The 13,335-nt window shown below is 36.0% G+C and overlaps 1 protein-coding gene across 1 annotated transcript in view; it reads left to right on the top strand.

Annotated features, from left to right (window-relative positions):
- Positions 1-13,335, top strand: part of KIF5B (kinesin family member 5B) — a 42,813-nt gene that overhangs the window by 16,091 nt on the left and 13,387 nt on the right. The window contains exons 4-15 of the mRNA XM_057542308.1: positions 300-404; positions 902-950; positions 1,474-1,529; positions 1,614-1,701; positions 1,866-1,990; positions 3,378-3,482; positions 3,784-3,929; positions 4,576-4,724; positions 5,121-5,314; positions 6,168-6,236; positions 8,250-8,456; positions 10,409-10,552. Of these exons, the coding sequence (XP_057398291.1) occupies positions 300-404; positions 902-950; positions 1,474-1,529; positions 1,614-1,701; positions 1,866-1,990; positions 3,378-3,482; positions 3,784-3,929; positions 4,576-4,724; positions 5,121-5,314; positions 6,168-6,236; positions 8,250-8,456; positions 10,409-10,552 (1,437 nt within the window). The remainder of the gene's footprint in view (positions 1-299; positions 405-901; positions 951-1,473; positions 1,530-1,613; positions 1,702-1,865; positions 1,991-3,377; positions 3,483-3,783; positions 3,930-4,575; positions 4,725-5,120; positions 5,315-6,167; positions 6,237-8,249; positions 8,457-10,408; positions 10,553-13,335) is intronic.

The raw sequence follows: 13,335 nt of genomic DNA, 5'->3' as shown, positions 1-13,335 counted from the left end.
ATTTTCCTAGAATGTGTTCATTTACAAATGTGCATAATCTGATCTAACAATTAAATAAAAGGCTAAGATCAGTTGGTAACCCATATGGTTGGCATATATTATTTATGTGTAACTTACGAAAATATGTAACAGTTGAATTAGGTTTTTTTAGGTATTTTGTACAGCCACATTTTTTTCACCAGAAAATGGCAACAATTAGAATTCCTATCCTCTGTTGACTGTAAATTATAGATTAAAAGTTTTGATTTTTAATTTGTATGTTACAGTTTGTTTAAGAACTGGTTTTGTTTTCTGTTTAGGGTAAACTTCATGATCCAGAAGGCATGGGAATTATTCCAAGAATAGTGCAAGATATTTTTAATTATATTTACTCCATGGATGAAAATTTGGAATTTCATATTAAGGTAAAATCATTGGGGAAAGGTTGTATTTTATTTTATTCCTAGAATAATTCTGTTCAGTACTTTTTCTTTTAAAAAAGTATTTTTAAATATTTTAAAAATTTTCTTACAGGCAGGTGTAGCTGAAAGATTATTAGAATTAGTAAACTCAGATCCTTCATCTGCCGTGGTAAACACGTTAAGCTGAGCCTCTCTTGCCTTAGCCGCCTTCTCTGTGAGATAAGGGAGTTTGGCTACAAAGCTCAAAAGTTCTGACTAATTACACCTAATTAGTCTAATTTTAGGAGAAGATGCATAGTGGAAAATGTACTTTAGTTACATAAGGAGTTTAGTGGATTTAGGGCTTCTCATTAGAATAAGAGCTGTGGCTGAGTTGTCCCCATAGTCTAGATGGTACCTGGAACTCAGACCCCAATAAATATTTAATGAATAAGTGAATAAATTACTTTGTAATTTTAAGTGGTTGATTTTTCTTTTCCTTTATTCCCTCTGCCCTGTAGGTTTCATATTTTGAAATTTATTTGGACAAAATAAGGGACCTGTTAGATGGTAAGTTAAATTCTTGCTCTTCAATCATTTTTCAATATACCACAGACTGCTTTTTTTTTAGTAGTAAATGTGAGACCATTTCTTAGTAACCTACATGAAATTGACTTAAATTATAGGAAAAAGTTTTAATTGAATGCCTTTGGACTTACTGAAAGCATATGTTGTGGGCGCTTTGTAAGTAGTAATTAGCACATTGGACTGGAGTCCGGGAGCCTGAGTCTTGAGCGCTCATCTTCTGTCCGCTGTCGGTCAGAGATACTGTCCTTGGCAAACCATTGAACCACTCCAAAATGTGGGTGGCAGACGTTGGCCTGGACCTAAAATTCTATATTGCTGCATTGATTTCTATATACATCTCCTACTGTTTCTATAGGCTCTTGCTTTTATAGTGATATTTACATATGTTTGAAGTTTATGTATTATTATTAGGCTGCTTGGGGAGACAAATAGTTGATTGACTATTTCACAGCCAGTGTTAGAGTTTAGGGAAATGTTGTTAATGTCATTTATTTTTCTTTTTCAGTTTCAAAGACCAATCTTTCAGTTCATGAAGATAAAAACCGAGTTCCCTATGTAAAGGTACGTATAATACAGAATATTTAGAAAAGCCCTACAATAACATTTTTTTAGGATAGTGACATACTTTAAAAATTTGTTTTACAGGGGTGTACAGAGCGTTTCGTATGTAGTCCAGATGAAGTTATGGACACCATAGATGAAGGAAAATCCAACAGACACGTAGCGGTTACAAGTAAGTAGCCTATGTATTAACACTAGTTAACGTACAAACTGCCTTAAAATATCTTTATCAAGTTGATTAATTGTAAGATTTTTCTTAGGTGAAATAATGCTTTAGAAATTATTAGTAAGGGAAAGCCGTGTTTGTTGATAGTTGTTTGTGTGGTTTCTTTGCAGATATGAATGAACATAGCTCTAGGAGTCACAGTATATTTCTTATTAATGTAAAACAAGAGAACACGCAAACGGAACAAAAGCTGAGTGGAAAACTTTATCTGGTTGATTTAGCTGGTAGTGAAAAGGTAAAATCTTTATATTCTGATAGATACCTAAGCATTTTTACGAACTTTAGCTCAGATTTGGGCTTGTGTATTATTTATTGTCATATATTGAAAATGTATATCCAATTATACATTTTGAGAGTCACAAGCATTTATGCCAATGCTTTGTCATTACAAATTTACTGTCATTTGGACCACAGTCCAGTTCAACCAATAAGTATTATCCTTGACTTAAGGTGTGTGCTTTTATTGAGAATGTGTTGAATGTATGTCATTAAGAATTTTACGAGGTATCCTTTTCCTAGTTTCTGGTATCTATTTTATTCATATTGGCAGTGGGCTCTCTCTGAAAACTGGTAACTATCCATTAGTCCTTCAGATTTTGTTGTACTTCTTTCTTTCTGATGATTATTTAACTATTACATTCGAATACAGTCTGATTCTAGTTTATGTCAAAATCAAAATAAGTTCAAATGTTTTAATATTGACCTATATGTGAAACTTTTTTGCTGTTCTGCTAATGTGTTGTTTCTTCTGATTAGAATGACATACCTGCTCCCTTCTACGCAAAGTCTTATACACATACTTCAAAACCCATCTCTAATTTTGTGAATACTGAGAGGCTGTTTTTTGAGCCATCATTGCTAACATATTATTCTATTATCTTTAATATATATATTTTATATTTTTTTAATAGAAGCAAGTTTGCTTATATAATATAAATTTGGTCTCTCTCTTTAACAGTTACAACATCAACATTATGCTTCAGTAAATTTTTTAAAGTTTCTCTTTAAAGGGGGTTAACAGGCCTCCGTGGTGGCACAGTGGTTAAGAATCCGCCTGCCAATGCAGGGGACACGGGTTCGAGCCCTGGTCTGGGAAGATCCCACATGCCGTGGAGCAGCTAAGCCCGTGCACCACAACTGCTGAGCCCGCGAGCCACAACTACTGAAGCCCGCGTGCCTAGAGCCCGTGTTCCACAAGAGAAGCCACCGCAATGAGAAGCCCGCGCACTGCAACCAAGAGTAGCCCCCGCTCGCCACAACTAGAGAAAGCCCGCGCGCAGCAGCAAACATCCAATGCAGCCAAGAAAAGGGGGGGGTGGGGTAACAAATTAGTAAACTACAAATGTACGTGTAAATTGGTTAATTTCAGGAGCACACCTAAAAATAAAATTTGGTATCTTCTTAATCCCATTTTTGTCATGCAGCTAGTTACTTGACCAAGGTCTCAGAAGAGTCATACTCAATAATAATGATAACTTACAGTAAATACTTGGCAAATAAAATCATGAACCTTTCCCTTTTCTTTTTTACTAGTTACTGATGACCTCTGAGCTTTTTAGAAAATCAAAGAAAATCACCTAAACTCGTAATTTTGTTTCGTTTTTTTGAAATCTTATGTATAGGTTAGTAAAACTGGAGCTGAAGGTGCTGTGCTGGATGAAGCTAAGAACATCAACAAGTCCCTTTCTGCTCTTGGAAATGTCATTTCTGCTTTGGCTGAGGGTAGTGTGAGTATACTTGTCTTCTATTTCCCTGTCGTTAGTGGAGAATTACAGATAGATACATACATGTGCATGGATGTGTGAGTGAGAGACAGATTCACTGAATCAGTATGCATGAATAAGTTGTCTTTTAGGGATTTATTTTATAGTATTAGTATGTATATCCTAGTTTCCATCTTAATAACTAGCATTTAAAACAACTGAAATCACTTTGTAGTTTATTGTAAAGTAGCATATTTCTACAACAAATTTTATTACATAGAAACCCATTGGTCCTCTTTGTTTTTTTGTTTGTTTTTGTACGTAGACATATGTTCCATATCGAGATAGTAAAATGACAAGAATCCTTCAAGATTCATTAGGTGGGAACTGTAGAACCACTATTGTAATTTGCTGCTCTCCATCATCGTACAATGAATCTGAAACAAAATCTACACTCCTGTTTGGTCAGAGGTTTGTTGTTAAGAAAATGTAGTCTATACCACTTCCTTCTCTGCTGTGATTACTTCTTATCTTTTAAAAAAAATTTTTTTATTGAAGTATAGTTGATTTATAATATCATGTAAGTTTCAGGTATACAGCATGGTGATTCAGTTATATACATATATATGTATATATATTCTTTTTCAGATTATTTTCCCTTATAGGTTATTACATAATATTGAGTATAGTTCCCTGTGCTATAAAGTAGGTCCTTGTTGGTTTTTTATTTTATGTATAGTAGTATGTATATGTTAATCCCAATTGCTTCTTATCTTGTTATAAGTGCAACAGAAGTCTTAATGTGATTGATATTATCACCCATATTTTAACTTACTGGTTTATATTTTTGTCTCCTCTTCTGGACTAGAATCACCTGAAAACCAAGTATTACATTTACATACCCTCTGTAGAAAATGCTTGTTGAATTAAATAAAATTGAATGGGATATCAAAAAAAAAAAAGAAAAGAAAAGAAAATGTAATCTAAATGTAGATAGGCCTTTTGTTCATTAAATCTAGGAAAGTTTCAGGTAGGTATTCAAATCTACCTGAAAGTAGATTGTGAAAGTAATTGTCACATTCTTCCCCCCTCCCCTTTCCCCAACTACTTCTCTTAGGGCCAAAACAATTAAGAACACAGTTTGTGTCAATGTAGAGTTAACTGCAGAACAGTGGAAAAAGAAGTATGAAAGAGAAAAAGAAAAAAATAAGACCCTGCGGAACACCATTCAGTGGCTTGAAAATGAACTCAACCGATGGCGTAATGGTAATAACTTATGAATTTGTCATTTTGAGTCTGCTGAATACAGATTTAGACCTGTTTTATAAATTTAAAAGGCATTAGGGATCATCAGATAAAAATGAATAAAATCTTTTACATTAAATTCTGATTTTACCTGAAATAATAAATAGAGGCATAAAGGCCAACTAGCTAGCTATAGAAGTCTCAAGATGGCAAGATGCTTAGCTTAGGGTGAAGTCAGTTAAAATGATAAGATTTGATGACTGGCTTTAGAAGATGGGGGAGAGTCAAATGTAATTCCAACTTTTCATATCTCAGGAACTGAGCAGATAAAGTTGGTAAGAGCTGCTGAAATTGAGTAAAATTGAAATTAGTTTTAGACAGGTGAGTTTTATTAACCATTCTGTTGTCTTATTTTAGGAGAGACAGTGCCTATTGATGAACAGTTTGACAAAGAGAAAGCCAACTTGGAAGCTTTTGCAGTGGATAAGGATATTACTATTACCAATGATAAACCAGCAGCCACAATTGGAGTTACTGGAAACTTTACTGATTCTGAAAGAAGAAAGTGTGAAGAAGAAATTGCTAAGTTGTACAAACAACTTGATGACAAGGTAGGTATTGTTCATGTTCAATTCTGTTTTAGAACATTTTTGACATAGGTATTTTATGTTCTAATTTCAATATTATGGGTCCTTGTGACCTATATACATCTTCCTAGATTTCTGTTAACCTTTTCAAGATCATTGTATTAACAAAAAATATAAAATCACAATCTTTGTTTGTATGTAGAAACTGTATATGAGGCATATCTTTTTTTCCCTTTAAGCTAAAAGAACTTTCAAAAGGAAATTTGGCATGGGTCCTTGGAGAGCCTTAATGAAATGTTCTTAGAATCAGGGATCTGAGGGCTCTAATAATAAAAGTGATGCAAGAGATTAGACAGAGGGAACAGAATCGAGTGGAAATAACCTCTTCTGCTTTGATTATATCAGTAGTGTGAAAAATAGCACAATTTTGAACCAAGTAGAGAGGGTGGGGAAAACAACAGTAAAGAGACCAGAAGAAAATTGTTCTGGCTTTGTTTTTGGTTTTTGTTATTAGGTGATGTTTTTATTGTCTTTTAAACAGAGATGGTAGGTAGGTTTGAAGTGGCTGCATGGCTTTGTTTTCAATACGAAGCTTTAAGCATGTTTATTACTTTTTAGCATTTAAAGTATTTAATGAATAGCTTTCATAAACATAAGCCTTTTTTCTTATTGTGTGATAAGTATGTTACTATTATTGATAATTGAAATTCCATCTGTTTCAACACCGTCCTAAGATAAGAGATTGGAATAAGCTATGTTGAATTTGGAGAAAATGACTTTGAAATATTGGGGGGTGGGTAGTAATCACAATTTGTGTTAGGAATCACTTAGAACCAGGTTGTGAGCTACTTTGTTAACCTGTTACTAAAAATTCTAGGATGAAGAAATTAATCAACAGAGCCAATTGGTAGAGAAACTGAAGACACAAATGTTGGATCAGGAAGAGGTAAATTGAATACCTTTCATATTGCTTCCAGAAAAGCTTTATAGTTTGTCATTATCACTTAAATATAAAAGATGAAGGCATCTACAGAGCTCATAATATACTCGAGTACATTTTTAAAAATTTTTGAATATGTTCATGCTTCACTGTGGATATTCTATGAGACCGGTACATCATACAGACTGAAGCAAAGATTGACTTCCTCTTAAGGTTTTTTGGGGTTGGGTTTTTTGGTTTTTTTCAGTTTGAGTTCTAACTGGAGGGGGAAAGATGACTTTTTTCTTTTTAACTCTGTCTTCTTTCCTTGTACAGTGCTGTTTTGCCTTATTTTCCCCAAAACATTTCTTTTCTTTTTTTAAAAATTTATTTATTTTATTTATTTATTTTTGGCTGCGTTGGGTCTTTGTTGTGGTGCGTGGGCTTCTCGTTGCGGTGGCTTTTCTTGTTGCGGAGCATGGGCTCTAGGCACGCGGGCTTCAGTAGTTGCGGCGCACAGGCTCAGTAGTTGTGGCTCGCAGGCTCTAGAGCGCAGGCTCAGTAGTTGTGGCGCACGGGCTTAGTTTCTCCGCGCCATGTGGGATCTTCCTGGACCAGGGCTCGAACCCGTGTCACCTGCATTGGCAGGCGGATTCTTAACTGCTGCGCCACCAGGGAAGCCCCCCAAACCATTTCTTACTGATCCTTGGGAAAGACTTACTACACTGAGCTGGAGTAACCTTAGATTCCCCCTCCCTTTATGAAGCGTATTTCCTCATGGAAGTGATGAGGAGGGAAGGAGTATAAAAAACAGTTAAACACAGATATATGTCTGAAGGGATTATTAAAGAAAATACTGATTTCTGAATTGTATTGCCATTGTTTTTAGTAATTTGTAGTTTAGGGTATGACTTTTATCATGGAAATGAGAATGTCAATGAATAAGATCATTTTTTACCGCTTCACCATTTCTATCCTCATCTAACCTGTTGTTCATTTCTGTCATCTTCACTTTCATCTTATTTCTTTCAAGTTCCTTCTCTCTAGTTTTTCCCTTTGGACCCTCGTTTTATCTCACTTGGCAGAATGGGGGGATAATTGAAAAATGGTCCTTTGTTTAAGGTTTGTTCTGGGGATGGGAGCAAAGACTCTCCAGCTTCAGGGAGAGACATCCAGCATCAGTCACATTAATCCTGGTCAGATCGTCTTTATTCTTACTTGACCGCTAGCATTGCTTCTCAGAGGAGCACTAGTAACGTTTGCGTAGTTCTTCGTTTATATGGTTCTGTCCTGCACATCATAGTAGGACAGTTGGCATCCCTGGCTCCCACTTTGAAGGGCCATTGTCATTCTGCCCCATTAGGAATACTCCTATACATTTCCAGATGCCCCCCACTACTTAAGAGCCACCGACCCTGGGCGATTACTGTATTCTCCTAACTAGTCTCTTGGCTTCTTCCAGTTCAAATCTTATTTACTGATAACATGTTTTCATGAGGCATGGCTCAGGTGCCACCCTCTGTTGCCCAAAGAAAATCTAAACTTTTAAAACATTACTGATTTCTTTCTTTTTCTGTGCCCACTATTGTGAGCCTTGTATGCCTTTTTCTTTCTGTTATATTAGTTTGTACATGACAAAAATCTTCCTGTCATAGCCACCTTCTCCATGAATACCTGTCCAGAAATATCCCCCCCCTTTTCCTATACTACCAAGCACTTTGTCATGTCCTATCTCCTTTATGGCTCTTACATTTCATCTTGTATTGCATTTATTTGTGTACCTGTCTTTCTTCCACTAGATTCCTCAAAGGAATCTTTGATTTCCTTTCCATCTCCCACAGTGTCTAGCACAGAGCCTGCACATAGTAGGCATTCAGGAGATCGGTTGAATGAATAAATGTTACCATGCATAATAACATCCACATTTTACTCCCTTTGTGATTTGCAGATGATAACAGAAATAGGTTATTTTTTAACTTGTATACGTTTTAAAAAACTGTGTACTTTGGGTAAAACAGATACTTTTATTCCTTTGTATAGCTTCTGGCATCTACCAGAAGGGATCAAGATAATATGCAGGCTGAGCTGAATCGTCTTCAGGCAGAAAACGATGCCTCTAAAGAAGAAGTAAAGGAAGTTTTACAAGCCTTAGAGGAACTTGCTGTCAACTATGATCAGAAGTCTCAGGAAGTTGAAGACAAAACTAAGGAGTATGAATTACTTAGTGACGAGCTGAATCAGAAGTCGGTAGGGTATAGTTTTCTTTCCTAATACTATACTACAAGTGTTCTTAATTGAAAAATTACCTCAGTAACTTATTTCTGTATAAGCTCAAGATTGATAACGTCAGTTCTTAAGGAACTCAAGTGTCAACTTTATTTCCTCCCATATGTGAAGCCTTAAAGGTAGAGGGAGGAGGGTTACCTTTTTAAAGGTTTAGTTTTTAAACATCTATTAATACGTAATTAAATGATATTTTAAAACATATTGACTATTCCAAATATTATTCTACGTTAAAAAAGTAAAAGTTGGCTTCTAGTTGCTCAGTAAAGTCATTAGCTAATTGTTCAAACTAGAATTAAAAATGTGCACATAAAAATAAAATAGCAGGATATGTAACTTCATGTAACTTATGTTTTGTTCACTGTTACGTTTCCAGCACTCGGACCAGTGCCTTCCTAGGACAGTGTAGTTGGATCTTCCTTGTGATTCCCCAGGGGATGAGGGTTTTGTTTTCATAGCTGTAAGGCGGGGATTGCTGCCCCCCAACAGTGACGCCAGGAATAGTATATAGCTGTGATTGCTGCTGCAGTATTTTGAGTATCACCATGGATGAGCTCTTTTTCTTAAAAGTTTTCTTGTTGTTAATGCTAACTTCTTGTTTACGAATCACATTTAGAGTTGGACCCAGGATCACTGCTCACTATTTATCTCCCTATCTGTGTCAAGTATCTAAAGGAAAGCAGTCAACACTATGAAATGGCATTTTTAAAAGGCTTCCTGCCCCTGGAGAAGTTCCTTTTCCCTTTTTAACCTCCCAGCTTACAGTTAGCTTGAAGTTACAATTTAATACCATGGAGATCAAGACACCTTTATAACTCTTAACTGAGTTGCATTATTAGCAAACCTAATTTCTGTTTGGAAGAACAATAGGAGTTTCTTACAACTCTGTAAACTGTAAGTGGGTCCTTGGTCACTGATTTCAGTCTTTAAGACAGTTCTGTTTGTGTCCCAGTTTATATATCAGCACTGTATTGGTAAGGAGTTAGAAACCCCTAGAGTGTTCTGCATCTTTTTATATGCTTACAATATTGCTGTTCAGCTGCTAGAGAAAATATCTGGTAATTTAGACCTGGTATTACACTGTAGGTCAAACTGAGTGAACACACAATATACCGCTATTCAGATACTTAAGGAAATGAGCAGCTGAAATGATGGTATCTTTACTAAAAGATATTGACTAAAAGTCAATAACCTGCATTTAAAATACAGTATCTGATCTGTGATATAATGAATAGTTTTAAAGCAACCAGATTTGGTTGGGTTTTCAAAATTGTGGTGACTTTGTTGCTGGTAAGCCAGCTAGTATTTTAAATTTATAATTATAGTAATTAAACTCAGATAGTAATGCTACTTTATCACTCCCTCCTGGATAATTGCTTGTTAGTAATGCTACTTTATCACTCTCTCCTGGATAATTGCTTGTATCATAGTACAAAAGTAGTAGTAATTATCAGGTGGATTCTTTTCAGAGACTAAGTAGTATATAAAAAGCAGATGATGAAAACATACCAGCCATCTAGAAAACTGTCAATTGCATCCTAACATTTATTTTCTCAGACTCAGTTTCCACAAACATACCGAACCGTGGTCATAAATGAAAATCAAATATAGTTAATACGGAAGTTTTCCATTTCTAAGTAGAAAACATTACCCAATCTCAAAAATGAGTGAAATAATACAAACTGTTTGCCCCTAATGGAATTACAATATAGCTACTTTACATGGTCTCTTAGGCCTAAAATATTTTTTAAGTTTGAGCTGGGAGCTTTCGCAGAACTCAGTAGAGAATTCAAGAAAATGAAAGCAGAAAATAATGGTTTTGTAAGTACTAGGTGAAAACTTGAAATACGTGTCAATATTTGAATTGATCTTTCATTTAATAGATTTAACAGTACCTTTTGTTTTGGTTCTGTTAGGCAAGTTTAGCAAGTATAGATGCTGAGCTTCAGAAACTTAAGGAAATGACCAACCACCAGAAAAAGCGAGCAGCAGAGATGATGGCATCTTTACTAAAAGACCTGGCAGAAATTGGGATTGCTGTAGGAAACAACGACGTGAAGGTAACTGTAACTACCAAATACTAAGCATGATAATCTTTACACAATTTATACTTTCATTTTTCACAGAGTTCTTCTCATACCCATTATCTCCTCCTCACAGCAGCCATTTGTAGTAGATGGTATTAACTTCATTTTAAATAGCCGAGGAACAAGGGGGAGAATAAGGGGTGCTTGGGGAGACATGCTCAGTAAGTAGCATTTATTTGGACCCCATGTTTGGTTTTTTCCTCTGTGTAAAGATTTTGCGCTTAGAAATTATGTTAATAAATTACCACACAGGAAGTATGTAATTGAAACAACAGTGAAAATTAGCTCAAGGAGTAAACTGTGAATGAATTTGATTGCTTTAAATGTTTGAAAAGATGAAAGGTGAGCACTGCTAATTAATGCTCTCTCTCTCTCTCTCTTTATTTTGAAAAATTTCAAACATATAACAGTAAAGAGAATAATATGAACCTTAGAGTTAATCAGTAATCAAAATTTTGCCACACTTATTTTTTCTTTTCTAATAATCTTTTTCAGGATGCTAATACTGGTTATATTAGCACTAGCTTGTGGTAAAAAAAAAAAATTGTGACCTGGTAGATTTTAAAACTTAGACCAAAAAACCAAAGACTCTTAACTGCAAAAACATACACGTAACATGAAAGATTTGTATGTTATAGTAGGTATTTGTTTAGACTTCCTTTTTTGATTAAAGTCTAATTATAGTAACAAAAAGAACAAACTTAAACTTGGGTTTATAATGAGAACCAACTAAGCAGCCCAGTTTAACAAGAATTGGAAATGAAATAAAAGTTTTCACTGTGGAGGACACGTTCCTTCTGTTAGATGTTATTCAGAGCTACTGTTTGTTGATGGAGGCAAGCCTTCATTCTCGTAATCATGTCATTTTTTAATGCTGGCTCACCTCATCGAAACAGAGCAAAGTGTTGTTATTAAATGCTGGATGACATGGCTTGCTCTTTCTTCCCTGTCAGTCTGAACATCCTGCCCTGCCCTGTCCTGTTTATGGTGAAGCAATGTGAGATTGGTCGAGCTCTATGGGAATCTTCTGGGATGAAAAAGTAGATTTCCTTCATATTACTGAACACTAGAAAGGTGTTGTTCAAAATTTGCTTTGTAGATTTGTGACTTGTTTTTAGAAAAATCCTTCCATTTCATGTTCAAATAATCTTAATTTAAGTGAAAAAGTGGTAAAGATAGAGAAAATAAAGAGTAAGACTGGCTTATGTCCAGTGGCAGAGCCAGTGATAATAGTACAGATACCCTGACACCTAAACTGCTTTTTTCACTAAACCATTACAGTATTTTGAAAACAAGTTAGCCTTGCAGATAGGTTCTTTAAAAAAAAAAAAAAAGGATCCTCGATATTTTTGTGTTTTGCATGCAGTTCTTTTCCTGTTAATAAGCATCAGTAAGTGCTGCTTGAGCTCTGCTTGTTTTGTGTTTTTTACATTATGGTTCACTAGATCATATGTTAAGACTATGTTAGCTTTGTAAGAAACTCCCAAACTGTCTTCCAAACTGGCTTATATAGCATTTTTTGTTCCATCCAGCAGTGAATAAAAGTTCTGTTAATTCACATCCTCACCAGTATTTGAGGTCATCAGCTTTTTTAGTTTGAGCCATTCGAACAGATGTGTGATATTATCTCATTGTTGTGGGGTTTTTTTGGTTTTTATTTATTTATTTTTTTTGGCGCCTTGTGTCTTTGTTGCTGCGCGCGGGCTTTTTGCTAGTTGTGGTGAGCGGGGGCTACTCTTCGTTGCGGTTCCCAGGCTTCTCATTGGGTGGCTTCTCTTGCTGCAGAGCGTGGGCTCTAGGCACGTGGGCTTCAAGTAGTTGTGGCACTCAGGCTCAGTAGTTGTGGCTCACAGGCTCTAGAGCGTAGGCTCAGTAGTTGTGGCGCATGGGCTTAGTTCCTCCACAGCATGTGGGATCTGCCCCAACCAGGGCTCGAACCCGTGTCCCCTGCACTGGCAGGAGGATTCTTTTTTTTTTTTTTTTAACATTTTATTTATTTATTTATTTATTTATCTATCTATCTATTTATTTATTTATGGCTGTGTTGGGCCTTCGTTTCTGTGCGAGGGCTTTCTCTAGTTGCGGCAAGCGGGGGCCACTCTTCATCGCGGTGCGTGAGCCTCTCACTATGGCGGCCTCTCTTGTTGCGGAGCACAGGCTCCAGACGCGCAGGCTCTGCAATTGTGGCTCACGGGCCTAGTTGCTCTGCGGCATGCGGGATCTTCCCAGACCAGGGCTCGAACCCATGTCCCCTGCATTGGCAGGCAGAGTCTCAACCACTGCGCCACCAGGGAAGCCCTGCAGGAGGATTCTTAACTACTGCGCCACCAGGGAAGTCCTCATTGTTGTTTTAATTTGCATTTGGTTGTTGGTTTTCTTACCATTAGTTTTAAGAGTTCTCCTTGTATGTTTTGGATGATAATCCTTCATCAGGTATGTGTTTTGCAAATATTTCTTCCAGTCTGGCTTATCTTTTCATTCTTTTAAGTGTCTTTTGTAGAGCAGAAGTTTTTGATTTTAACAAAGTCCAACTTACCAATTTTTTTCTTTCATGGATTGTGGTTTTGGTGTTATATCTAAAAACTCATCTCCAAGCCCATGGTCACCTAGATTTTCTCCTGTGTTATCTTCCAGAAGTTTTTTAGTTTTGTATTTACGTTTAGGTTTATGATCCATTTGGAGTTAATTTTTCTGAAATTAAATTTTTCTGTATTTACATGTGGATGACTAGTTTTTCCAGCACAATTTATTGAATT

This window comes from Balaenoptera acutorostrata, chromosome 3 (assembly GCF_949987535.1).
Source record: "Balaenoptera acutorostrata chromosome 3, mBalAcu1.1, whole genome shotgun sequence".
NCBI classification, from domain to species: Eukaryota; Metazoa; Chordata; class Mammalia; order Artiodactyla; family Balaenopteridae; genus Balaenoptera; species Balaenoptera acutorostrata.
The sequence above is the reverse complement of the archived record's forward strand: the minus strand, read 5'-3'. Positions and strand labels throughout refer to the sequence as shown.